We start from the raw sequence: 27,528 nt of genomic DNA, 5'->3' as shown, positions 1-27,528 counted from the left end.
GGATCAAAAGAGGCAGGAAGCCATTCCAGTGTTGGGAGATTAAGAAATAATACAAATTTACTAAAATGATTTAACATGAAATCGCTTTTTTTAAAAAATGGAGTACCTTTATTAAAATGTACTCAATACCACAGCACACTCAAATAATGTATCTGGGGCTCATCTACTTCATGGTCCAGTAATAAGCAGATGTAACACTGCCATGTTTGCCTGCAATGAATGTTGTAGTGAACTTGTGCCAGCACAAAATGTACCTTTCACAAGCACTTCCAAGTTCTAGGATTAGTGTGAGGATTATTTAAACTGAACTTAAAGGATCCCAGACTCAAAACTGAACCAACTGAAAACAGGTCTTTGAAGCCCCAGTACACATATAGTTTACAGAGATTAGAAATTCTCCAAAGAGCACTTCTTGGTAAAAATGTGCCTCATAATAATGTTGCCTCTTCTTCTTGTATTTGATGATTCCATCTATTAGAGAAAAATAGGAGAGAATTACTGAAACTCAGGATGTAACCAGTAAATTATGCTGCAAAAGTTATGTCAATGGTTCTCATATTGTAGTTCCTTTAGGTCAGGGTTTCCAGGGCCCCTAAATACACAGCAAATATGGAGGGCAATGCTGAAGACCTATAGGTTTATAATACACCTACATGGTGAAGAGACAACTCTTCTAGCTACATATTCTTTCCATGCACACATACAGTCTTGCTGGGTTGCAACCTCAAGAGAAGAACTGCAACAGAGTTAATTTGGAAATCTTTCAAGAATCATGCTGTGTCTCAAAAAAAGTACCCAATCAATGTGATGTAATGGTTAGAGCTTCCAACTGCGGAGACTCAGCTTCAAATCTATGCTCTGCAATGGGTGATTTTGGGTCACACACTATCCCACAGTGCAAAGTCTTCCTAAACCTGGGGCCATGGACTACATTTCTGATCGTCCCCATGGCCATGCTGGCTTGGGATGATGAGAGTTGCAATCCAAAACATCTGAGGGACACCAGGTTGGAGAAGACAGATTCAAGCATTCTGTTTGCTCAGTTTATTGTAATGGAAAAGTTAGGTTTTCTGGCTCATAATCCCCCCCCCCCTTCCCATGATAAACCCTGGCCTGATTTGGGGTCAGCATTCTAGGTTTGGGGAGCTCGTCTTTTGAGCACATTGCTCAGAAAGGTCCAGAATCGACTCACTGTGGTCCTGCCTGTTAAATAGTTTCACTCAGTTGTTTTATCAATAGTTTCTTCCCAGCTTGCAGTGTTGTTTTCTTTGGATCTGAGCGGGAAGAAACAAGCTAGATAGTTAAGTGATCATTCTGAAACCACTAGAGGGAGCGCTTCCATTAGTCAATGGTTCACACCCTAACATACTGAACCACACATATGTGCTTTCAACTCTATGAAAACAGTAATTTATATAATTTTTGTAGCATGTAAAATGCTTTACTATCTTAAGTTCTCTGCTAGGTCATTATTGGTCAGTGAGGGGCCACTGGGTTGAATGACTTATTCATAAGATCATCTAGCTTAGCTGGGACGTGTGGGCTCTCTGCCAAGTTCAAGATGCTAATTAATCAGCTGAGAAGATGCAGAGGTTCGGCAGTCGGTAATTGGTGACCTCACAGCTGTATACTTTGGCAATTTCTCTCCTATTTTCTTTTCCGGCACTTTCCTTTGGCCAGCAAAGACTTCATTTCCTAACTGCCACAAATTTTTCAGATAAGGGAGACCCACTGGTGCCCCCGCCTCCAAGCACTGCAGGATTACAAATATCACTCTTGATTGTTAGGCATGGAAGCTGGGGCTGATGCACCTGGTGAGTCAACAAATTCCCCACACCTGCCTTAGGAGAACCTGCCAATTGCTTTAAAGGCAAAGGGAGAAGGAATCAAGTGTCAACTGGGGTTGGCAACATTCACATGAACAAACAGCTCCAAAATAGTTCCTGAAGGGCAGGCTGTATTCGTGTTCTGTGTGGCATAATCCCACAGGCACTTAGAAACAAGCAGAAGGTGCAAATATTTTAGCTTCCTGAAGATTTAAAAGTATGCTTGAAGTGCCTGCTACAGTTTCAGAAGCCAGAGAGGTGAATAATATGTCCGATATTTGGGGCTGGGGCTTCAGTGACTGACCCTCCCCAGACTAGAGTGAACTATGCAAAATATGCAATGTTTATGCATTTTGACACTTCCCATAGTGCCAAAACTGAATATATGTTTTTAAACCATTGCGTACACAGCCTTGCCCATCCTTCTGTCTTGATTTTTGGCCTGCTTTGGCTAAATGACGAGTTAAGCACCAGCACAGCCTTATTGAACCGAAGTGACTGGTCATGCAAATGTAGCTTATATGAGATACAAAAGTTCTTTGTTCCAAAACCAGAAAAGTAGAAACAGCCGAATAGCATACCCAACTCGTCCTCAGCAAAAGTCATTTTCACCCCAACAGCAGAGCACCTCCTGCAAACAGAGAAGAGTAGTAAGCATCTTCATAACGACTCACAAATCAAAACAAATGTTGATACACTCTTGGCATGCAATTTAAAAACTCTAGGGCAGTGGTTCCCAATTAGCTAAGGACTGCGGATCCCCTGTTTTTCAAAAGCTAAGCCATGGATCCCTTACTTTTGAATTTTTTGTTATCTCCAGGGTAGTTTTGTTATGTGAACGGTGCCACGGACCCCCTGGGTGGGTTACGCAGACCCCGGGGTCCACAGACCACCAATTAGGACCCACTGCTCTAGGGGGAAAAAACCAACACATGCAACTTAATACCTAAGTACTAAATGTTTTAATATAGTGAACAGCAATACTGGGTCAATAAGGGCCAGAGTTTTACTTGAATAACTGAGTAGATTTTGTTGGTAAACACAGAGGACTAGCTACATCCATTTTTGATATTTAAGGTTCGATTCTGTTTGCTTTTTTTTTTTGCTTTCTTTTTTTTTTTTGCCCAAGGTTACAGTCCATTGCAAATGACAAAGGGCACAAGTATTAAAACATTATTGCTAATTTATGCATAAGCAAGTGGATGTATTTTATCTATTTTTAAACCATCTTTTTTAAACAAGATTTAAAATTAACATTTGAAGAACTTCTTCAGTAATAAAAGTTTATGCAAGTTGCCGTCACATTTTATGTAAAAGAAATGTGCCATTAAAATCAGACATTTAGGTTACCTTTTGAGTTTTTCGGTGCATGTTAGCTTTAAGACATCCTGAATTCTCCTGCGATAATTTTCCTTTAAAAGGGGGGTTTTGGGCGTTCTTTTCATCAAGCAAGACATTAAGCCCTGAAAGCTGACTCCAAACCATTGTGGAAAATTCAGTTATTTACATTTTTTTAAAATAACAATCTACAAATACAACTCTTTTTGGCTTTTAAAAGTAGCTTCCCTCAATCATGCACTGCTATGAGCAATTTGACAGTAACAGTGGACTTTTTTTTCACCCCCAAGCAGTTCTTTCCCAGTGAATACTCGATTTTAAATTTTGCCAAGAAGGGAGAGTAAGTACAAGCCACCAGCTCTTCACAGCAGTCAGTTCTGCTATCATGCCAGGCTTGTCAACAGCTGTTTAACCTGGTCATCTGCAGTGAGTGAGACTTTCCTCCAGACAACCAGGCAGGGAAGCTAATTTTCTCTGAAGGCAGCAAATCACTAACATGGGGATGTGTGGACAGGTGGGCAGTTAGCAAAGCTGCATTATGTGCCTTTCCTAACGGGCTATTGAGAACAATCTGCCTGCTCCCTACATAAGCCACCACTTTGTAATTGCTTTGGAACCCAAGGAATGCCGCCCTGAAAAGCAGGCAGTCTGAGGAGAGGGAAATCTGTGGATGCAGCAAAAGGAAGAAGTCTTCTTTTCTATCTGTGAAAAAGGCTTTTGGAGTCACACTGTTTTGATGAAAGTTACTTTTGGATCAACAATTTCCGCCTCTCTGCAGAGGGCACAATCCCCTGGGGACATTCCTTGCGCAGGTGTCACCAAAATGAATGGGGCTTGCGCAAGGCCACTCTGCCCTTTTGAAATCAATAGCAGCTACAAAGGGGCTGGTGCAGAAGCAGCTGTCCGCAGACTCAAGATAAAAAGCCAGCAGATGTCTCAACCCTTCAGTGAAACAGAACACTGATGCTGCCACTTGAAGCCCCGTTTCTGGCTAACTGCTCAACTTCCAGGGGGTGAAAAACAATTTTGTTTTAAAATTAAGCTTACTCAGCTTGGTGAAGTTTTAAAACTTTCAGAACATACCATTTTAAAAACGTCTTCGGATTTTAAGAGAACTTCTTTTTAAAAAACAGACCAAGTACTTTAGCATTAATTTAAATTAATTGAAAGAGGACAATCTATTTTACTGCTTGACCAAAATTAAAAAAAAAATGACAATTCATCACATTTACTTTGATTAAAAAAGGACTAAACTTTATTGACAAACTGCTGCAGACATCTTGACAAATTTTAGCTACCTATTTAGGCAGGCTTACACAAGTAGTAGCATTTAATCTTCCAAGAACAAAATGGGAGAACAGTGTACAAATCTATGTACAAAATGAAGCTCCTTGCTTTTTTCAGCTGCAATGTCCCTTTTTAACATAAAGCTAGTGTTGAGACGCACTTGAACATGTCACTGGAATGGCTAAAAGCTTTACAGTTTTGCCAATTTTAAGCCTGAGCTGTATTATGTACTGCAAACACTCAAGTGTTCAGCTTTTCCTTTAAGAAAAAAGAAAAGAAAAAAGAGAGAGACACAATGCACAGCTATTCATTTAATACTTCCTAATATCAAAACACTGGGCAGTTAGAGCAATATAAAAATTACAGAGCAGCTAGATGTCCACTTCTCTTAAAAATTCTTCATGCAGAATTAAGCCAAGAACACCTTTTGCTGGAGAACGTCCGTCACTAGCATCTCAACACTGGGGCTAGATTTCAAAACCCACATGGTCAATGTTACAAACCTAATTTTTTTTTAAGTTAAACTGATTGAGAAAAAAAAAATACTGTTTTATCTGTTAAGGAGAATTCTTTCTATTAACATTTAAACTTAAGATTAATCAAGCAATCTGCTTTTAAGGGCAAAGTGTTGACATTTGAGCTTACTTTTTAAACTGCGGCAGTTGCTACCATTACATTATGATTTTAAGTCATTAAAAGCCAACCCTGAATTTTGAAATGTAGCCTACTTTTGGGATTCTGCAACTACAACTTTTATGGGTTGCCTAAAAAACAAAAAATACTTAAAAGATTAACAAACTTTAATTTCATAACTGTTAAGCAAGCATGTCACTTTGGAAACTAACATTTTTTACCTCAACTTTTTCTTTTTAAAGGTACAGTTGTGTTTATATATCTAAACAGAGAAAAAAAAGCCATCTACACACTTAAAAATTGAATTCAGTCTTCTAAATCTAAATTATTTTAAAATACTACATACAGAAGCCAGAATGCAAGGTCAGTGGTGGGGGAGGATGGAGGTGGGAGAAAAAGGGAGCCAGAGAAAAATCAGGGAGACAATTACTTGTCTGTTGTGGGTAAAGCAACAGGAATCCTGGGAGATACAAGAATCAGAAACAACTGTTTGCTCAAAAGGGATATTTCCCCCTCATGTATGCTTTAATAGCGTCCGTATGGGTGCTCTCTGTACGCTCCCTTCACTGGCCTACTCGGAGGGGCCTTGAGCGAGGGCCTTGTTCCATTCCAATCATCTTGACCTGCAGGAAAGAAAATAGCGCATGTAGGCAGCAGAAAAAGGACAGCTGTTTTACTTTTCATGAATCATGGTGTTAGCAAATAACCCTGAAAAGAGACCTAGGCATAGATTTCAGTGTGCTACCAAATGGTGCTTTGGAAGGAACTGGAGTGTATGTGAAGTGCTATTCAGAGCTGGCAAGACACAGAAGTCTTGCACAAATCATCAAGAGTCCAAATGGCTCATTGCAGGTAATCAAAACACAGAATTGGCCAAAGTTTTGCTGCACACAACTCCACTCCTAGTAGTTTATTAATGGAACATATATTTTTAAAGGACGCATGCTTCTCTACAAGTGGACAGCTTCAACTGAGGGGTTTACTGTAGTTGTCTGCTCTCATGTGTTACCACCATAGCCTTTGTTGCCTCGAGAAAATACTTTTAAAATTTAGTACAAGTTCTATCTCGCCTCTGTTTCATCACAGAGCTCAAGGTGGCATTGGGGTTTCCAAGATGTCTTCCTATCCAAAGGACTGACCAGACCAGACTTCAGCAAGCTGCATCTTGTGCCATCAGAACATACCCTCCTTGCACATGCCCAACAGGAGACAATACAGTCCTCAGGTGCAGTAGGAAACTATTATTTTCACCAAACATAGAAGGCATAATAAGGAGGAATATTAACAGTTTTTGGGAAAATGAAACATCAGAAAAGTACCAGGTTCCTTTCAAAAACAAGACAAAAATAGTTTTGTTGAAATCCATCCTCTTCTGACTAGCTAAAACTTCACACTTCTAATTCAACATGGCTGGCTCACACAAGTTATTTTTCTCATTTTGTCCACAGGAAAGCAGGCACATACACTAAAATTAGTTACAACTGAACTAATTAAGAGAAACATTGTCGTGCCCAGTGGCCCAGAGGAAGTTTGGTCCCTTCAGTCAGGAAAATCAGAGGATGCAACAGTAATACTGAAGAGGCAGAGAAATAATGCTTAGAGTCAACCCAAAGGAAAATGACAGATAAATGGAAACACTGGCAATCTTTCACAAAGATTGTCATGACCAGAAAGCTGTTTCCATAGTTGCCAATATCTCAGTGTAGAAGGGGACAAACCTTCTTAGAGTTGCAAGGAGCTCTCATTTTTATCTTCCTCATACTCATCCGAGAATTCTTTGGCAGCTAAATACTTCTTGTCTCACACTGGTGATATTTAAAGCTTCATGGATTTCATGACTGTACTGTGCCAATGTGGAATGGAATTATTGGCAAAGAATTCAGCATCCTGAGAAATCCAACCTTTCCTTTACAAAGATACACACATACAGTCCTTAGCTTTAAGCATTTAAAAATGGTCTAGAATGTGTGGCAAAATGTCAGCTGAAATCTTGCTAGTTAAAAATGAAAGAGAGAAGACCACAGGGCTTTATTATTCCCTGCTGAGTGTCCTGTACTTTCTAGTGGTTAGCAGAACAATAACAGCTCTGCTTTTTGGTGCAGAATGAAAACATGGGATGAAACTCACTGGTAATTAGACTTTCTAGTAAACATTTTCATTGCACTAAGATAGCCAGTATATTCTTAAGATTACTGGACATTTTCAGAGTAACATCAGCTAAAGGCAAGATCTCCAGATTTGTTCTCAGCTGAAAAGACTCGTTATATCCTACATACTGCCTCTCAAAAAACTTAGATCATGATAACCTTTTTATCTTTTGCATTCAAGGCAAAAAAATAACTGACTAAAATACATCGAACACAGAGTTCTGCTTCTGCCATGGCAACAGAGCATGCAGACGTACCATACGCTTCATAAGATTCCTGTGCTTCACCATGTCCATAGTCATAATATTCTGTTTCCCTGCAATAACAAGACGGAGTATTATTATTATTATTATCCCTTGAGATGGTGTATCTTTCTAATCATCATGCTGTTATTATTTAGGATGGTCCAAATGACCATCTATCTCACAGAGAGGGTAAAGTGAACGTGCTTCTTGCAATAGTTAGGGACTCCCTAGATCAGATACTATGCTTCCTTGCAATACTGTCCATTAGCTAAAGTTGTAAGGGAAGAAGGAGCCCAGGCCCAGCTATCTTCACAAACAGTAAAGGAAAAGTTCGTGCCAATGAGGCCGAGGCTTAGTGGATGCGATGGGGTCCTTCACCTGACTTTGGGGAAACACAGTGCTTTGCAATTCTGTAGTTAACCAATCACTCAAAGCCCAGGGAATGCTGGACAGTGCTGATCCTTGTAACACAGATACTCATGGTATAGATGCAGAAGCACACACAAGCACAATATGCTTGTGTTCTGCTGAAGATACAGGGCAATTAAGAACTAATGTGGCTCAGTTGGTTAGAACGTGATGCTAATAAAGATTGTGGATTGGATCCCTGTATGAGCCAACTGCATATTTCTGCATTGTAGGGGGTTGGACAACATTACCCGCCAAGTCCTCTTCCAACTTGATTCTAAGTAATCGAAAGGAAGCACTTACTGTTGACCCTGGCTGTAGTAGCCTTCATATCCTTCGTAACTTTGCTCTGCATAAGCATCGTCATAGCCCTGGAATAGACAAAGAGGCAAGGGTGGAGTCAGCTATTGTAAAAAAATAAAAAATAAAATACCAAGCAAAGTACCATCTATAAAAGTCCAAATCACAAAAGTGATACACAGGTACCCCCTTCAAACACACATTACTTTACCTTGCAGTTATCCAAACAATGTCCTTGGAAATATTTGACGCACTAAAAAAATACAATTGCCCAGTGTAGATATAACAATCTTGGTCTAATAAACGGAATAGACCAGACTTCCCAACCTGTTGTCTTCCAGATATTTTGGACTACATCACCCCAGTCAGCATGGCAAAACCTGGTTTGCTACTACAAAGTTTGTGAAATTTCTTTAAGAACTGGTACAATCATCCTCCCTCCATACTTCCAAGCAACCAAGGTCACCTAGACTATGCAAGCAGTCCTTTGCCAAGCAGTCCTTCACCGGGATCTATGATCAAGTCTTATTTCTGTGAATCAGAAAGCATTAAAGATGCAGTGTAAGGAGGATGAGGCTAGCAGGGAGGAAAACCTCAAGAAAACAACTGCCAAGCAGACACAATTTCTGTCTCTGCTTGGTGCTATTTTCTCCACTGAAGACAAGGCTTATTCATTCTTAAGGGCCATTACTTTTTAAAGTAGCCAGGTAGAAAGGCCCATGCTATTATCAAACTCTCCTGTACAGTAGCAAGCAAGCATGCCTTTCCCCTGTACTTATCAAATGACATCTGTTATATTCTTTCAAAGTTGTGTGTGTGCACACAAGAGAGGAAGACCCCACCATATACAGTGGTATCTCAGGTTACAGACTCCGCTAACCCAGAAATAGTACCTCAGGTTAAGAACTTTGCTTCAGGATGAGAACAGAAATCGCGTGGCGACGGCATGGCAGCAGCAGCGGGAGGCCCCATTAGCTAAAGTGGTATCTCAGGTTAAGAACAGTTTCAGGTTAAGAACGGACCTCCAGAACGAATTAAGTTCTTAACCCGAGGTACCACTGTATTTAAAACAGTATGATTTTACTTTAAATAGTCATAGCTTTTCCCAGGCTTCTGGGAGATGTAGTCTGTTAAGAGTGCTGAGAGCTGTTAGGAGACCCATATTCAGGAAGCTACAATTCTCAGAATTCTCTGGGAAGAGGGACTGACTGTTAAACCACTCTGAAGATTGCAGCGCTGTGAGGCAAATGGGTGGGGGCTCTTAACACCTCTCAGCACCCTTAACAAGCAATAGCTCCCATAATTCTTTGGGAGAAGGCATGATTGTTTAAAGTGATATCATAGTACTTGAAATGTAAGGTGTTAACGTGGTCAAAAAGGGTCTAACTCTGTGGGAGGAGCAGGCTATTTGCTTGCAGGTCCCAGGTTCAAGCCCCAGCATCTTTAGGCAGTGCTGGGAAAGACCCTGGTTTGAAATCCCATATTGAATCGCAGTCAATCACTGCTGACAATACTGTGCTAGACAGACCAGTCATCTGACTCTGACAAAAGCTGCTATCTATGTTCTTACATATGTATAATCTTGGGTGTTGTGGATAAACCAAAGTTTTTAGGCACAAGTAATCTGTTATCAGACTTTCTCCCTCCTCTCAGAAAGTTAAAAACTGCTTACATAATCTTCATAGGTCTCTGGTGCAGGAGGGGGAGGAAGAGGTATTCTTTGAATGCCGGCTGCCCGAGCTCTTGGTGCAGGGGCACCTCTCACTGCTGGAAGAGGGGGCACACCCCGGGCCACAGCTGCTCCTCTTGCAATGGCACCTCTCACTGGGGCCCCCCGCACAAGAGCTCCACGTGGAGGTGGTGGTGGAGGTCCCACGCCACGTCCCCTATAAAAAGGGGACAGAAGAGTTAGCAGGCACACACAATCTGCACACAACCATGCTCTGGACACCCACTAAATCTAATCTGTTGTCTATACAGATGCTCAATTTGCAGAGGCCTAGCAGCAGAGATGAATGACAAAATTAAATCTAGTAAAAGTTGCTGTGTGATGTACGGAGACACAAGCTAAAAATGCCCAAATATGAAACCTGGATTGAGCAAGTAGCAAAGATTTAAGTACCTACCAGAATCACTTCAAAGATAAGCCAAACTAGCAGCATCAGCTGTCAATGCAAAAGGCGCAAGAGATCTCAAAAAAGAAATGGGCCTTTATAGTCTTTCTAAGTTTAGCACAAAGTAGTTTTTGGAAGCAAAGGAGAGAGGAAGCCTTATCACTTGATGTTCATACAGCCCAGTTTCTATATATATATAAAGATGTGTATGGAAAAACCTACACAACTGAGGCTGCTTCTGATATTTGGATTTTGAATAATAATGATAATAATAGTATTTTTTTATTTATACCCCGCCCTCCCCAGCCAAGACCGGGCTAAGGGCGGCTAACAACCAGTAATAAAAACAAGTTGAATAATTTGTGGGTTTTTTTAATGTTAAGAACAGGAGTTGCCAAAGGGAAACATAATAAAGGAAAGACATGAAGTAAGGGGCAGATGCACAGATGTAGGTAAGCAGATTAGCAATTTTATGGAGCAGTGATGTCTAGGTCAAGAAGGGTTAAGATAAAGTAGCAAAGAGCAGAGCAAAGGCAGCTGTGAAGGGCACTTAAAGCTATATCCACCTGGCCTGAGAGACTTAGAAAACATTCAACTGTCTCTCTGAAACAAGGGTTGGAATCTTTCTTAAATGAAAACCAAAGTTTCAAAAGTCTCATGTTATCCTTGCTTAGTGCAGAATGCATTGGCAGGACCGTGGAGTTTAGGAATAATTAAAGATGGTCTACAATTAATGGGCCACCACCCTATTGGACAATTCATAAACCCCCTCAAAGATCTGGTATTGTCAACATGCTGAACAAGAAAAAGCTTGCAACTGCGAGAGTAAACTAAGACTCAAAACCCACCACCTATGGGAAATATGACTGAGTGCCTTTTCTATTGCCTCTCACCTGTTCAGCAAGGCTGCCCCACTCCACACACTAAAAAAAAAATTGAAACAGCCATTAAGCCCATATCGCTTCCCCACCTCCCCAAACCATCAGAAGCACAATCTTACTGCTTAAAGATGCAACTGCAACCAGCAAGAGCTCATCTCTAGCAACATTTCCATTTGTTACCTAGGAACAGGTGGAGGTGGGGGCACAGCTCCCCTTCCTCGTACAGGAATCCCTCGACCTCGTGTTGGCTCTGGCACACCATTGAGATAAGACAGCTCCAGAAACTGCTCCTGGCAGATGTCATCCATCATATCCTAAGCAAAAACATGGCCATGCAAAAAATAATAATCTCACTCATTTTATTTGAAATGGGTTTTTGTGCTGCTAACAGCAGCTCTGTTTGGAAAGGCATAGGTGAGTACTATGGGCAGGAGCTGCCTAAGTCACAACAGCTGCCACAAAACATCCTCTGCACCCTTGTAGAACAGCTGGCCTTCCTGCCTGTCAAATGCTCTGAGAAGTGGGCTCCCTTAGCAACCTAAATTTCTTGTTCCCATTCAGAGGAGGCAGGAAATGGTTTCAGTCCAAAGAGCAAATGCTCACCAGTAACTCTAAGCTGCCTCTTTCCACTTCTGTCCCTGCTCTGTGCATTCTGCACTCTCCAGGGGGTACAATTTCAGGCAATCTGTGGAGAGATTAGCAGCAGAGCAAAAGCATTTCACTCCCTAAATCCAGTAGGGAATCCAGTCACTGATGCCAATCTGTTGGAGGGGTGCAACAGTAACACAGTAAAGTGTTAAAAGATAGGAGGTGGTTTTGGCAAACTAAAAGGAACAGATGGCTTCAAAGAAGAGCGACCACTTTTGTATCCTTTTTGATATGTGGAAGCCTTCAAAGCTTCACAAACCTTACATGCAGTGTCTATGTAGCTCTACCCCTTTGTGCACCATATTCAAAACTGAGGCACTCACAGTCATTTTGTGTTGTGTGCATTAGAACAAAAACAAATATATCAGAAGTCCATTGTTATCCACAGCAGGGCAGACATGGAACTCTTGCTCTGCTTTAGCTGTACAGCAATGCCTGTCTAAGAGGCTTCTACAATTCCCTGTCTAGAAGCTCAGCTCAACAGGGGTAACTAAGACAACCCCCACCCCCAAATTCCTGTGTACTCTCCACAATGTGTGCACATTCACACCTTTAGAACATGAGATCCAACAATTTCCTCTGCTGATGAATAATGAAAGCTAGTCATTTCTGAATATTTCTAGAAAGGTCTTTCTGCTTTTCAAGACAGATATTAAACCCGAGGTGAAAACCCCCCAGCTAGTCTTAAAATGGTGCATTAGAGCTGAAGTTCCCTTCTCTAGTTGAGTTGAAACCTCAGCAGGATTTTCCATTTCAGAGAGATCAACTGCACCTACAATTCATGTAACAAATTTCAGAAGGCAAAACCAAACCAGCAATCCAGATATTAGAATCCTTGGTTCTCTAAAATGAATAAAAGATCAGGTGGACCCCCACCCCGCAAAAAGAACATTTGCAGGCATTAGCAAATAAAATTCAGTACCTGACAACTTTTGGAGCAGCCAATCTCTTGATGGCATCTTCCCTAGAGTCCAAACTTTTGACCCTTTAATAGCCTTTAAGTTCTTAAGTAACTATTGCAAAATCTCTAAGATTATAATTTTTAAATGTCAACCCAACACTTTTTTCAAAATAGGACAAGGTCTTTCGTATCTATGACTGCTTGGGAGTCATTTTTGCAGAAAGACATCCAACTGCATAGGTGGGTTGGCTGCAATTAAGTTTTGGAACGAAGCATTTGTTCAGCTCCGGTGATTGAATTGTCAATACTTAGTACTGCCTTACTCAAAACATTATCTCCTTTTTCTTTCTGACTGAGCTTATTCTATGGAATATGCTTTGCCACAATCTGTTCTACTTGAACACACCTTGCCAAGACCAAACATGTCATTATGCAGAACATTTTAGAAAAAGAAGGTGGTATGTACCGGAACAAGGAACTTTTTGACTTCTTCCATGGCATGGGCCATAAGAGCATAAGCCTCACAGGGTGGCCCGAAAACTTCAATGAAGACATGCAGGTCCATATTTAAATGAGCATACTTTGGGTCACCCCCCTTGCGCAGTTCTTCCTCCTGAAAAACAAACAACTGTTACAGTAGATGGCTAGAGGTTTTAAAAGACAACACAAGCCTTCCTGTTGCTCACATAAAGAGACAAGTGTTGCTTTGCCACATCTGCAAACAGATGCCACCTCTCTGAAACCTCTCAGAATTTTTCCCCAGGAAGCAGAGACAAATTCTATGATGCTTAAAGGAATGAAGTATTGGGATTATGTCTCACATCTTTCCCTAGTTCTCAAAGAAAAAATTGATCATCCTTACCTGCTTGTTGTAAGGCAGGCTTCCTCCAGATTTTTTTTGGCCTACAACTCCCATGATCCCTAGCTAGCAGGACCAGTGGTCAGGGATGATGGGAACTGTAGTCTCAAAAAACATCTGGAGGGCTGAGGTTGAGAAAGCCTGCTGTAAGGTAATTTTACTATTGCTTCCAGTTTGCACGTGTGAAACTGGATTCAACACCTTATTGAAGGGCTCCATATATTCATGACAGAACTAACTACTAAGGCTTAGGAGGCTGTTGCTACAGCTCTGGACCCTTCAATCCATGAGTTATTTTACTGGGCTAGTAATGACTTTTATGACAGTTTGACCTAGGTGAATTTTACTGCCATTTGGAGAGGCCCATGTAATTGTGGCAGCACTTGCTTTACTGGCCAGTGGTGCTAATCGTTTGGTGCACAATTAACTGCCCACCCATATTTTTAATCTGGAAACTTTTTTTTAAGCTGAGACTGCTCTGTGCTTGGACACGGACACACAAGTGGATTCTTCACACCCAATGACTGCAACAGCAACTGCTCACCTAGTTGCAAATAAAGGTGGCAGGATAAAACACAAGTACAGGACTAGACATTTTGGTAGAAATCTCAGACCCCAACAACAGTCTTTCATTTATGCCTCCTAGTACATAATTCTAAAAACAGGAATCAAAACAAAGTCTAACATTAGTTTTACTAAAAAAATTATTTACCTGTACCAACCCTAAACTAGTTATCCCCAGATGGTCAGGCCCTAAACTTATGCTTGCTTATATCGACTCCAAAGAATTTTGCCAACTGATATTCCAAAGAAATATGAAAAATGGACTTCCAATAATATTCATTTATTTCTCTTCTCACTTACTTGGCAATGAAAAATCCTGACTAGCATAAACTCAAGATTTACTTACTTGGCTTTAAACAATCTAGAGGCTTAACAGTAGCCTTCACAAGTACAATTTTAAAAAGTTAAGAAAACCAAGATTTCAGTTAGATGCCCTCTTCAAAGTCACATGGAAACGTGAGAAGCAAGAGCTCAACTTTGAAGTGATGCTCTATGAATCTCTTTTCTTTACATAGCCTAGATACAACAAACACTTGGCATTGGTTGTATTAGAAAAGACTATTGCATTCTGTTAATGAGCTGCCTGCTCATTCTATGATTAATGGCAAAGCAACAAGTACTCACTCCTGGGGATTTTGCAGTTCTAAGTCATCAATGCATTTTTCAAAGGTAGGTAACACAACACTTTTACTTAAAGGCAATGTGCTGTCAACAAACGGTTGGCCAACCCAACCATCTATGAAAAAAATCCAGAGTTCTAAAACACACAAAAGTACTTTGAGCCCAGTGCCCCTACCTTTGCCTTGTCTCTCATTGACCCCTTCCCCAGTACAGATATCTTTGCTCCAGTTTCTTCCTGCAGTCGCTTGATGGTGTTGCCTTGGGGTCCCAGGATCTTCCCAACAAAGTTAAACTAAAAGGAGAGAAACAGATTTTTTCTTAGTTTCAAAAACAGAATTAAGTTACTTTAAAATTTATACTGCAATGACTAGGATCAGCAATTATAAGTTTCCCTAAATTTTAAACTGTACTCATTTTGGCTTTCTAGAAAAAACCAAAGGGTGAATGATCCAAATTCTGGTAAGTTAGCAATCAAGCATATCAAAGTGTGCATAGTGAAAGTGTTTGCATTCTAAAAGAGCACACTGGAGGAAAGGTGGCTTGGAGGCAAAAGACTTTTGGTATCACAGATTCACTTCTGGGGGCTTGTGGGAATGCTCAGTAAACTTACATGTATAAGATATGTTGTTTAAAAGGTTGGACTAATTAGGGGGCATTAGGGACACCCCATTTTTTTTTTTATTTTGACATCACCTAGAGAAACTGCTAGTAAAAAAATATCTAGAAATTGTTATTTTAAAAAAGTTGGTAACTCTAACAAAAGCCTTTTGACATCACAGCAGGATCAGTCAAGATGGTTTCCCTGTCTATTTTTAAAGAAAATAACAGACTTTAGGGGGGCACAAAAAGCCCTGATCTATGCAATGCCACTTCTGTGGCACAACTCTAGTTGTCTTACTACCTAACTGTAACTGAAATATGGCCCCTTTCCCCCATGTATATCACTGTCTCCCCTCCTCTCTTTTTTCTTGCTATGGCAAATTTAGACTGTAACATCCTCAGGGCAGGGACCTGTCCTCTTATGATTTGTGACATGCCATATGCACAAGGAATGAAATATATATATATCCAATAATAAACATTTTCAAGTACAAGAAATATCCTTCATAAGCCTATGCTCTGGCCTGCTACAAACACACAAAGAAAATACAGCAGAAACGCCTTGGAAATATTCAACAACAGCAATAAATGCATTGGCATAAATCAGGACAGCTCAAAGCAAACAGCTGCTGTGAGTGGAACTTGTCATAAGCATCCCTTTACAGGACATTAATGAGGCATTTGCTGGCCTTCACCTTAGGGTATTGCTTGACTGGGATGAGAACTCGTTCTTTCAGCTTCATGTTCTTATGAGAAAACAGGTCCAGATAGGTCTCTTCTTCATCTTTCTTTGATTCACCTTTCTGAATTTTGTCGATTTCTAAACAAGACAAAGCATACAATTGAGACAGCACTTCAACCTTTTTTAAAAAAAGAAAAACCCAACAGGATGCACATGTAAAAGCAGGTACAAGAGGCAGCTTGTCTAGAATCACCCCCCCCCCATTCAAGGTACATGACTGTGCAAGTGAGTCCCAAACTCAGTTTTTCCGCAACCTAGCCAATAGGCCCAACAAACAAACAAACAAACAAACAAACAAATATCATTGTCCTATTTGCACTTATGTTAGCTAACTGTTTCTAAACCAAAGTGAAAGGGAGAGAGAGAGCTGCTTTTATAGTTTTGCTACTTTGTAGCTTTTCTCATTTGCTCCCAGCAACATCTTACCTATTGCATTTTATTAAGGCAGTAGCCATGCGGGAGCCAGTTGTTACCCAGTCCTCCCCCAAACATTTCTAAGAAAACTCTACAGACCCATGCCACAGCAGAACACCCCCAATTCTGAGACGACCACGTCTGCTGTAATGGAAAACATTCCGGTGCAAGGCCCTTTCTTTCTTGCCTGTCTTTACCAGGCAATTTTGTAACAGGATGATCCCTTTCTGCTCTGGTTGTGACATCAAATATTTGAAGATGTGTGCATTTGCACTAAAAGGAAGTCCAAGAATGTAACTGGCAAGCTCTCAATTTGCAAGTGACACAACTGGGCTGCTTGCCAAGTTCCAAGGCCTTCCCTATGACAGGCTGAAGGAAATATAGGAATTTCAAGAAGATATTACTACTTTTTGGGTAGGCCTTCTCTAAACAAAGCCCAAAGTTTTCCAAGGATGCAAGAAGGAAAACACCTAAGTCACAGAAGCTCTAAGACATAGGTAGGCAAACTAAGGCCCAATCGCCTTCTAAATCCAGCCTGTGGACGGTCCAGGAATCAGTGTGTTTTCACATGAGTAGAATGTGTCCTTTTATTTAAAATGCATCTCTGGGTTATTTGTGGGGCATAGGAATTCATTCATTCTTTTTTTTCAAAATATAGTCCGCCGTCCGCCCCCAAGCTCTGAGGGACAGTGGACCAGCCCCCTGCTGAAAAAGTTTCCTGACCCCTGCTCTAAGAGTTTACTCAGCAACTATGGAACAAAAGTCAGTCCAACAGTAAAACTACTAGGACCAATAAGTAACTTCAGGTTGAATACAAGATGCCTACCCAAAGTAAAAAAAAACCCCAAAAACTTTCATGATAAAAAGACAGAAATTGATCAGTAGGTTTTACTTTCCCCCCTTTCATTTAAATGACCTTGAAGAGCCCTTCTAACCCATATTTCAGGCTCTTTGAATATTAAATTGATTTTCATAGAAGTCACCGAAGCATGCTAAAATTTCTTGATTTTTTTTGCATGAAGAATAAAGGTTTTAAACCACAAGCTGTTCAACATTGCTAAGAGAATTACTCAAGCACAGAAACCAATTTATTCTGTTAAGAACTACATTTTAGAAAAAGATTGCCTTCACCAGGAGAAACAGAGTTTTATGCATCAATGTGCACGAACAATATAACTTCTATTTTAAGGAATAACTAGCCTTGCTGTAACATTTTGACCTCAAACTCCATAATGAACTACGGGTGAGTTAGGTTATTTACCAAAAGGCTGATAATTGATTTGCCAAAAGCCTCCAGACCTGGTTGGGGGCTGCAGAAGACTGCAGACACCATCTTACTCCCCCCATCTTACTCCCCCAACGGAAACAAATTCCTTTTGTTTCCCAACAAACTTGCTTGGAAATAACCTGTTCTGGAGTAACTCAAAAAGAAGCTTCCAGAAAGGTATAGATGGACATTCTCTGATGCTATTACTTTTCTAACGCAAAAAGCGACACTTTTAGATTTCCGGCTGCTGCTGTTGCTGTAAAAGCTATCCAAGCTGAAGCTGCCCTATAATGGCACTGCTGACCTGCCAGAAAACCACCCAGAACTTCTCAGGGGTTCACGAGCCCATGAAACCAGGGTAACTAGCTCCACATGCTCAAAATATTATACTGGTACCTGAAACTGATACATTTCTTATGTTAACAAGGCTTTTGTATATGAAAGTGTTTACATACTCATAGGATCCTCATACACTCCTATTCTTCTGCATTTAACAGGAGTGGGAAACTTTTTGCCCTTCATATGTTGCTGAACTACATCAGCCTTAGCAAGCACAGCAAACAGTCAGGGATGGTGGGAGTTGTAGTTTAGCAACATCTGGAAGTCAAAAGGTTCCCAAACCTGGCATAAATGTTCACCAGTGCTGAAAGCCATGGCCAACTGCAGTGCAGCAGTGTGTGAGCACCTACCTTTTAGACAAAGTCCAAATGTAAAGGAAAATATGGCACCTCCATTTGTTTCATGTAACTAAATACAAGGCCTAGTCTAGTCTTTAATGCACAAAACAATCAACACATTGCAGATACTTTGCCACCTGGACAAATGGATTTTTACTCCTACCTTTAAAAAAAAGCAAATACAGTGGTGCCTCGCAAGACAAAAAGAATTCGTTCCGCGAGTCTTTTCGTCTTGCGATGTTTTTCGTCTTGTGAAGCACAGTCTGTCGCAACTGCGCCTCTTCAAGCGGCTTTAAAAAAAAAAGCGCAAGACATTTTCGTCTTGCAAAGCAAGCCCATAGGGAAATTCGTCTAGCGAAGCAACGCAAAACCGAAAAACCCTTTCGTCTAGCGAGTTTTTCGTCTTGCGAGGCATTCGTCTTGCAGGGCACCACTGTATCTAGCCAGAAGCCTATTTAGCAGATGTAATAATATTTTATTTCAACTCCCACTCATATACCCAGCACTCTGCTAAACAAGGTCAGAACACCATTCTCTGTGCATGAATTAGCAATGTTATACTTCACTCATATGGCTCCATCAAGAGGATTCTAAAAAGGCCCGGAATAAGGGACTGCCAGAGGGCAGTGCTGATGAAAGAATTAAAAACTACAGCATATGCTAGACTGGACAAATTCTAAGAGCTAGTCTTGCATAGTTTCAAGGAAGCACAATCAGTTTAGGTAAATATATATCAGTACCATAATTTAACCAGAAATACTGTAGACCTATTGATCTATGACCTTTTTTATTGTTTTATAGAAAATTATAAATTTATATTGTCCAGTCTCTCAATGAACTTAAAATAACTGAATACCAGTATAACTTTTGGACAGAAAGTAAAAGCTGTAAAGTTGGCTAGAATTAGAACTTCATTTAGGGAGAATAAGGACTAAGCATACTCCCTTGGATCTAGGGGAACTAAGAGACAAGGAAATCAGAAGCAAGTTGCTGATAGAAGAAAGAGCAGTCTATTTGGAAAGAATCCAATAGAAAAACAGGTGAAAGACAAGACATGAGAGGTCTCCAAAGAACTTCACATTGTATACAGAAGGGAAAGGGATATCATTGTATATCATTGGGAAAGGGAAAGAAGAGGAGTTTGGCTAAGAGGCAGGATGGCAAAAAGTAGGACAGAGCAGGTGGTAGGGATGGAATTTTTTACTGCTTTATTCTCTCCCCCCCCCCGAAATGGTTGGCTTTATAAGTTCGTTAGTAAGAGTGAATGGAAGCCAACTGCATATACAATATTATTAGGCAACTCTGGATGTTTTAAAGTTTTTAACTTTGTTTACTAAATACAAGTAAACTAAACATGCTTAATTAGATCACCTTTAGGGCAACAGTTTTCTGATGCAAATTACTCACCAGAGGTCATAGACACAGCAGGGACTGTACACTATTAACAGGAAGAAAGCATGTTGGTAAAAAGAGGCTAGGAAGTACAAGTCTAAAGCAGGGCTTCCCAACTTTTCTAACCCCTGATCTTTTCAACTCCACTGACACACTGGGAACTTTAAAAGTGTGTGGTGGGGACCACCACAAAATGGCTGCCATGGGGGGGTGTCATTAAATCATAAAATGGCTGCCACAAAGGCATAGTCAGATTTAGTAAATGAAAAAAATGAATACTGAAACTACATGTTTCTTACATGGGAACTGGCCCACTCAACCACAATCAAATAAAATTTTACCTAGGTGTTGTTACTGAGCAGTTCTATAAAAACCAGTCTGGTGTTTTCCAGTTTTACCATGGCACAAGAACACTTATGCAAGTCATGGATCCTCATGTAGTTACAATGGATGCGAACAATGCATCAATTTATTTAAGCTAGGGTAGCATTTGTCCTACTCATTGTGCTATTGGAAGAGCATTTCCTCCCCCCCCCCCCCGTCATTTTGCTCTCCTCCCTGCCTCCAATCCCAGGGCCCTGGATCTGTTGGCTGGGTCATTGCCCATGAAAGCTGTTTCTTGTGCCTGGGAGCCTGGCTTCAATCTCAGCCTTAAAAAGTACATACGGGCAAAGGAAGAAATGGGCAGAGCTTTGCTCCATTATTACCTTGATGTAAAGGCTGAGACTGGTGTAAGATAGGCTTCCTCAACCTTGGCCCTCAGTTTAGAAGTTCCAACCTTATCAGATCTATTCATAAGGAAGCCATAATATGTGTGATAGGACTATTCTCTAGTACAGAATATTTTTATTTTACCAAATTCTTCAGTGTGTTATGGCTACACACATATAAGTCTACCAATCTGTTCTCAAATAGCTGAGGAAAATAACTTTTTCTTTCATCAGACAACCAGTAAAAAGAAAAAAAGCCCAATCAATTAATTCTAATCAAGTACAGTGGTACCTCAGGTTAAGTATTTAATTCGTTCCGGCTGTCTGTTCTTAACCTGAAACTTTTCATAACCTGAAGCACCACTTTAGCTAATGGGGCCTCCTGCTGCTGCTGCTCTGCCGGCAGAGCACGATTTCTGTTCTCAACCTGAAGCAAAGTTCTTAACCCGAGGTAATATTTTTGGGTTAGTGGAGTCTGTAACCTGAAGCGTATGTAACCTGAAGCGTATGTAACCCGAGGTACCACTGTACTGCCCTTTCCGGTTTTTTTTTAACTACATAGAAAGGGGGGGGGAAGCACTTTTAAAAAACTAACAGGAAGGAACTCAGAAGAGATGGAAGAATGAGGTAGCAAAAAATGAGGCTGAGGTGTCTTACACATCTCTTGGATTGCAGGTTATGGTCTAAACTTGAGACCCTGACAGCACTTTCTGCCATAATTGGGCATTGTGGCCAGGTGACCCAAGGGGACAGCAAGGGCCAAGAAACAGCAGGTGGTTGCAAAGCAACTTTTACATATTGATTTGAATTCTCCAGCTGTGAGGCTTCTGCTGGCTCACATATAATTTGTCTAGGATTTTCTAAAATGTTTGGAACATAAAAATATAGGACAACTAGAACAATGACTCTTGCAATTAATATATTAGTTATGTACCTAGAAGTTATTTGTAGAATATAAGAAGAGTCTAGAAAGCTCTTCTGCCTGTGGTTACTGTATAAATGTTTTTGCAACAGTAGAATTTACTGTTTGGGGTGTTTGACTTCATTCTCAAATTAAAATTTTTTACTGATACAATTTCTTTACTTTCATTGTTCTTGCCAGTGCTTTAAAAAAGAAAAAAGGAAAAAAAATGTTGGTACTCACCATAAAGTTGTTACAGTAAGTGCAACACTTTTAACATTTGGGGTGCCAGTACTGAGTACCCCTGAGCACCCACAGAAAAAGCACTGCTTCTTGCATAGCAATGCAACATGAAGCTTCTCATTCGCAGAGAAATAAAGCAATGAAACAGGCCTGTCATCCAGCAAGATTAAATCAAAGCACCTCTGAACTGTTTCAAAAAGCAAAGAAATCTGCCTTAATTACATGAACTCTGCTTTAAAAAGTTAATTAGTTCTTAGATCAAGAATGTTCCTCACCTTACTCACAAGTCGAAAATCTAGCATTTCCCTTTGTTCTAAATTATGACTGGTTATTTCCAAACAGTTGTTGTTCTCTTGATATAGTGAAAGCCTGAAAGCACAGCAGCTGCACTGTGGTGATACAGCTACAGCAGGCGATTAGACACTGTCAAGATGGGGAAGGAGGGTGCTAGCAAGACAAAGACTGCCATTTCCACTCTATTTAATAGTTTCACTGGAAACAAGGACAAATACAGATATGCATAGCAATGAGATTACAAAGCCCTCTGTCTCAGCAAGAGGGGAAGGGGAGAGATACACAGAATGCTCTGCTTGAAATCTCCTGGAATAAAAAAAAAATCCCAATACTTGGGTGGAAATTCTAGGGTCCAATTCTCTAAGTCTACCTCTGACCACCAACTTAGATGGCATTTCTGTACCCACTATCACATTATAAAGCCTATAGTGCCACTAGTACCAATCTTCATAACAGATACACTAGAGGCACTATAGACTTCACTGAGCAGAAACCACTGTAATTTCTCCAGCTTGACCAGGGTAAGAGGTGACCAACACTACATGCAAATTAAGTGGGGTTTTTTAACCATTACCGTCTGACTAGTAAGACACAGACACTAAGCAGAAGTGCTGGAGCTCAGTGGTAGAGCACATACTCAGACTGGATGCCCACCATTTCCAGGGCTGGGAAAGTTTCATCTGAAGTCCTGGAGAGCTGCTGCCAGTCAGTGTAGGAAATACTGAACGAGAGGGGCCAAAGATCTGACAGGTGAGGCAGCTTCTCAAGTTCCCCTTCCTCGTCCACAACTTCCAGATCCAAGAGAGGATGGCAGAGAATTGACACAGCCTGCCAACTACCTAAACGAGCCTTTCCCAACAGATGTAAAGTAGTGTAGGAGACTTTCAGCAGGTACAGCTTGAACTTGTTGTGTCAAGAAAAGCTACACCTCTGCATCACTATTAGAATAACAGGAGCCCTGAACTCTACTTCTACCTTGGTGATCACTATTATAGTCCTCATCACCATTTCTGCCATTCCTATGTACTTTCACATCTCCATTTGAAAACAACTGTCTTCCCTTTCTCAGAAACAAGATAAAACAAGATTCTGGAGGTAAGGCCCACCTTTCCATCACTACATGAAAGATTACATGCCTCAGACTTCATGTTAAGAAACTTCCAATTTCCTGCTTTACTACACTCTCTACCACTCATAGGCATGCTCTCCAAAGCAGTGTTTGAAACTGGGATAGAAAAGCTAGGAGCCAAATGGCTCCTAGGACCTGGGTTGTGGGCACCAAAACAGAATGTCTAGTCACCACTTGGGGAGGTTGGCGAAACTTTTTGATATTTTGTTATCACATTTTTGAATTAAATTGTTAATACATATTTAATTTAATGTTTACAACAAAAATATTGGTACCATACTTCAGTTTTCAAAACACTCTACTCTTTTTTGTTAAACTCCATAACATATTGTCAATCCTTAACATACATTTCGAGGCTTCAAAGCACATACATTTCACTAATCCTTGAGTGTCAGCCAGGTGCAAAAAATGACACCCAGACTTTTTGAGGTGCTTGCAAATGGAGAATCTTTAGGAGCGAAATGCGCCTGGCGCCCTGCTAATTTTTGAACCCTGCTCCAAGAGTATAACAGTCACTTGCCTATGGAAAATAGGAATTACCACCATAAACTAGGCAAGAAGGATTCTCTAAACTAGAAGAGCAGTTTCTGTTCAGTATTCCTTTATTCATACCGTCAACATGCCACACCTACCATTTGAAAATATATGTAAGCAGATGGGTTACATGGAGGTGGGAGTTTATTTAAAATGGCAAAGGAGTCCAGTTTTACGACCTTGACAAGAATACAGGATGGGGGTTTGGGGGCGGGGAAGAGGAAGAGACAACGAATTTGCTCAACTAACTGGAGTATAAACTATCTTGAGTTCTCCCATCCTGTTAAGTCTGATCAACAAATAGGATCAGCACCAGATCAAATGGGTTCTAGCCTACCAAAACGTATACTGAGGGGGAAAGTTAGGGCACATATGGCCTTCTTCATACACCTTTATACTTGATTACATTTTTAAGTATATGCCTGGAACAGTAAAGGATGTCAGACTAACTATGATTGGCAGGGGGGCTTACTAATTTGTACTATAGTGTTCCAGTGGATGCATTCAGGCACTCCACCTTTTCTGTTACTATTATTCTACAGGACGCTGGGACTCATCTCCCCACCCCACCCCCAAATCAGCCGAGCAGTCGCCACAGTGTCGGCGGCCCCTCTCCCCTCCCCTCCCCCGCGGCAGGGGCGTTTACCGGCTTGCAGCAGCTGCATGGCGTGGGTGAAGGAAGGGTCCAGGCTGTCCTTCTCGGCCATGAGCTCGGGCAGGTACTTGTTCTCGGGCTCGGCCTTGGCCGCGGACCCGGCGCCGGGAATCAGCGGGGTAGGGACGACGCTGGGGGCCGGCGGAGCCGAGCCGGTGGCCGAGGGCGGCAGCAGGGGCGGAGGCTGGGGCCCGCGCACCCCGCCACCTCCGCCCCGCGGAGGCCTCCTCGGGGAGGCGGCGGCCTGAGGCGACTGGAGACGGCCCGGGGGAGCCGCCGGGCCCGGGGCCCTGCCCAGGCGGCCGGGGGCGGCGAGGTCCTCGCGGCGCTGCATCCGCGGCCGAAGGAGCGGCAAAGGCGCGCGAGGGAACAGGGTTGCCACGCCGACTGAGCGCCGGGGCCGCCGAGACAGGAAGCGGAGGGAGGGCCGGAGCGGAAACGCCTCGTGCGCGCGGGAACTGCTTCTGCTTCTTCGCCTCTTTCTTTCTTCCCCTGCCTCGCGCCCAAAGTACGGCCGCCTCCAACCGTTCTTCTCGACTCAAGCCAGGAATGCGCGTGCGCAGACCTCGCGAGGGCGCCCACTGCGCACGCGCCAGCCTAAGGCCTCTTCGCCACGAACAAAAAAAATGAAGCGCCGGGATGAGCCGCGCAGGCGCAGCATTCCATTGAAGAGACGGCCCTCTTTCCTATCAGCTCGCCGTGCGCACACGCCCTGCGCATGCGTCTTAGATGTAATTCAGGGCTCATGCGTGGTTCGTAGACTACATATATAGAGAGAAAAAATACATTGGAAGTAAAGGTTCACTGTACAAATTCCCTCCTACTTCTCTCTCTCCTCCCCCCCTTTCCATAAGAGAAAAGTGAGCGCTGCTCATGGAGAACAATAGAAAGTAGTTTTTAGCTGGATTCGGAAAGCAGCGCGGCCTCCGCGAAACGAAATGGAAGCAGCAGTACAAAGAGACGTTAATGCTCTTTCCAATTCAGCTTTACTCCGTGGGAAAATATGATTTGGGAAACTTTTTCAAAACTTGAGCCAGGAGTACCGACGCTTCAGCAGTGTATGCAGTAGAGCGCAGCCTTAAGCTGCTTAAGAACTCCAGTCACGTTCACGATCAATCCCCGCGCCATAAGAAAGCAGCTGCCTTTCTTGCTAGCTTTTGTTCGCGAAGGGAACTCGCTCCTGTCGCCTAGATGCTAAAAAGCGTACCAAACTCTCTTGTCCTCCATGGGCAACTTTCCTCGTTTCAAACAAGCGAACGCCTCCGTACTTGTGGCTGTCTAGGTGAACCCGGAATCTGTGCTCTGTGGGCGAGTCTACATTCGTAAGTCTAATTCTCGTGACAAGCTCCTTCGCCGAGGACAAAGCTGAGAGCGAGAGGCCGAGCGCGGGAGCGCGCGCGTCCTCATGGCGAAGCGAGGAGGACAATGCACAGCCGCGTGCGCAGGAACCATGGAGGGCGCGGGAGCGCGCCCCCGCATGGGTTTCCCCATCGCCGCCTCAGTGAATAATTTTCTTAGAAGTTTACAGAAAGACAAAATGCAAATGATTTCCCAACAGTTACCGTACGATAACCATGTGCGTTGTTAAATGCCGAGTTGCATAATAGCAGTGTTCAATCTCGCATGTGCCAGACCAGAAGCGCCCTAATGAGCGCACACCTTAAGAAGAAGCAAAAATCCGGAGCATTCGAATAAGAACGTAAGAAGAATTCAGCTGGATCAGGCCATCACTGATCCAATGGTCCTTCCAGCCCAGCATCCTCTTCTCACAGTGTCCCGCCAGATGCCTGTGGGAAACCTGCAAGCAGGATTTGAGCACAGGAGCACTCTGCCCTCCTATAGTTTCCCGCAACTGGTACTGAGAGGGATTGCTTCCTCTGGTGGCGGCAACAGTACATGGGCATTGTGGCTAGTAGCCATTGATAGCTGCCTCCTTCATCTTTTGAAGCCATCCAAGTTGGTGGCCATAGTTTAACTATGTACTGTGTGAGGAAGTATTTTCTTTTATGTGCCCTGTGTTTTCCAACATTCAGCTCTGCTGGATTTTGTCCATGAGTTCCAGAGTTATGATAAGCGGAGAAAAACTTTTCTCTGTCTGCTTCCTCCTTGTCATGCCTGCTTTTATAAACTTCTGTCATGTAACCTCTGACTTACCTTTTCTCTAAACCAAAAGATGGCAAATGCTACCCTGTGGGGAAATGGTTGTTTGTACATAAAAGCTTTTATTATTGCAGAGTGATTTTGCAGCACGAGATATTGCTTGGGCATGATGAGCACGTGAATATTAATGATTGGCTCACGTAGAATAGTATTCTCTTTGTCTGCGGGCAGGGGCAAGGTTGCATTCCTTTGATTGTTACTTTTTTGAGTACGAGGCAGAACAAACGCTGTGCTGGAGGAGAGAGGATGAATTATTTTTACTGCACTCAATAAACATTGCGCTGCAGCGGTCAGAGCTTTTTTCAAGTCATCTTGGTGTGAGACTGATTTTCTTACTGATGCCGAGCTGGTTTCTCGACACTACCCCCTTTCTAAGTTTCTCCATCTTGATCATGTTGATTGCCCTTTTCTTAACCTTTTCCAACTCTATAATATTATTGCACACTGCCCTAATCTCCAAGTGCCCCAGTCTCCAATTGGTGTGAGATTCCAGGAGTTCTGGATGCTTGATCAAGGTTCGGTTCCCTTGGAGTGAAGAACTGTGGAGACAGTGGTATCTTTATGGTATATGATTTATTTACACATATATACAACCTGAGCCTACAATGGAGGGGCCCATAGCATTGACACCCCAAGAGGGTCTTGCTTCTCCTATGGCTACAGCTTTGGATTCCAGCAGAAATCAGGCATGACTCTCTCATACAGCTCCCCCCCCAACTCAACCAGAACTGTACACAGTATTCCAAATGCAGTTGCAACATAATTTGTAAAACTGCATTTTGATACTGAAAGATTGGGAGGTTCCTCTCTTTCTATTCTTCCCATGCAGGTATGTCTGCCTACAGTGCAAGCTGAGTGGTATCCCAACACTTCCAACGTAGTGGAGCATAAATTCCCACCGTGGTTCTCAGCCTTGTGCCCTATGCTGGGAAGTTGCCACTTCAGTTACGGGAACCCAGCCCACTCCAATGATCTTTTATTCCAATGGAGCAAGGGTGGCTCTGGGTGTACTGGGGCTTTTGTGATGGTGTTATTTGA

At 42.1% G+C, this 27,528-nt stretch overlaps 1 protein-coding gene across 6 annotated transcripts; it reads right to left on the bottom strand.

Moving 5' to 3' along the window:
- Positions 1-85: 85 nt before the first annotated feature.
- Positions 86-24,899, bottom strand: KHDRBS1 (KH RNA binding domain containing, signal transduction associated 1). Of its 6 annotated transcripts, XM_082229448.1 has the most exons (13): positions 24,322-24,899; positions 16,068-16,192; positions 14,948-15,064; positions 13,195-13,341; positions 11,360-11,493; positions 11,192-11,221; positions 9,857-10,070; positions 8,188-8,255; positions 7,489-7,547; positions 3,177-5,707; positions 2,408-2,457; positions 1,193-1,274; positions 86-471 (listed from the first exon to the last, which is right to left on the bottom strand). In XM_082229448.1, exons 1-10 carry the CDS (start codon positions 24,662-24,664, stop codon positions 5,610-5,612), a joined length of 1,335 nt encoding a protein of 444 aa, XP_082085574.1. In that variant the 5' UTR covers positions 24,665-24,899; the 3' UTR covers positions 86-471; positions 1,193-1,274; positions 2,408-2,457; positions 3,177-5,609. The 6 variants fall into 6 exon arrangements, with proteins under 6 accessions (XP_082085574.1, XP_082085573.1, XP_082085572.1 ...); XM_082229447.1 differs by having other exon boundaries at positions 86-1,274; XM_082229446.1 differs by lacking the exon at positions 1,193-1,274.
- Between the last annotated feature and the right edge of the window lie 2,629 nt (positions 24,900-27,528).

The sequence above is a fragment of the Podarcis vaucheri genome (assembly GCF_965113315.1).
Source record: "Podarcis vaucheri genome assembly, chromosome: 7".
Taxonomy (NCBI): domain Eukaryota; kingdom Metazoa; phylum Chordata; class Lepidosauria; order Squamata; family Lacertidae; genus Podarcis; species Podarcis vaucheri.
Note: the sequence above shows the minus strand (reverse complement) of the source record. Positions and strands in the feature narration are given on the sequence as shown.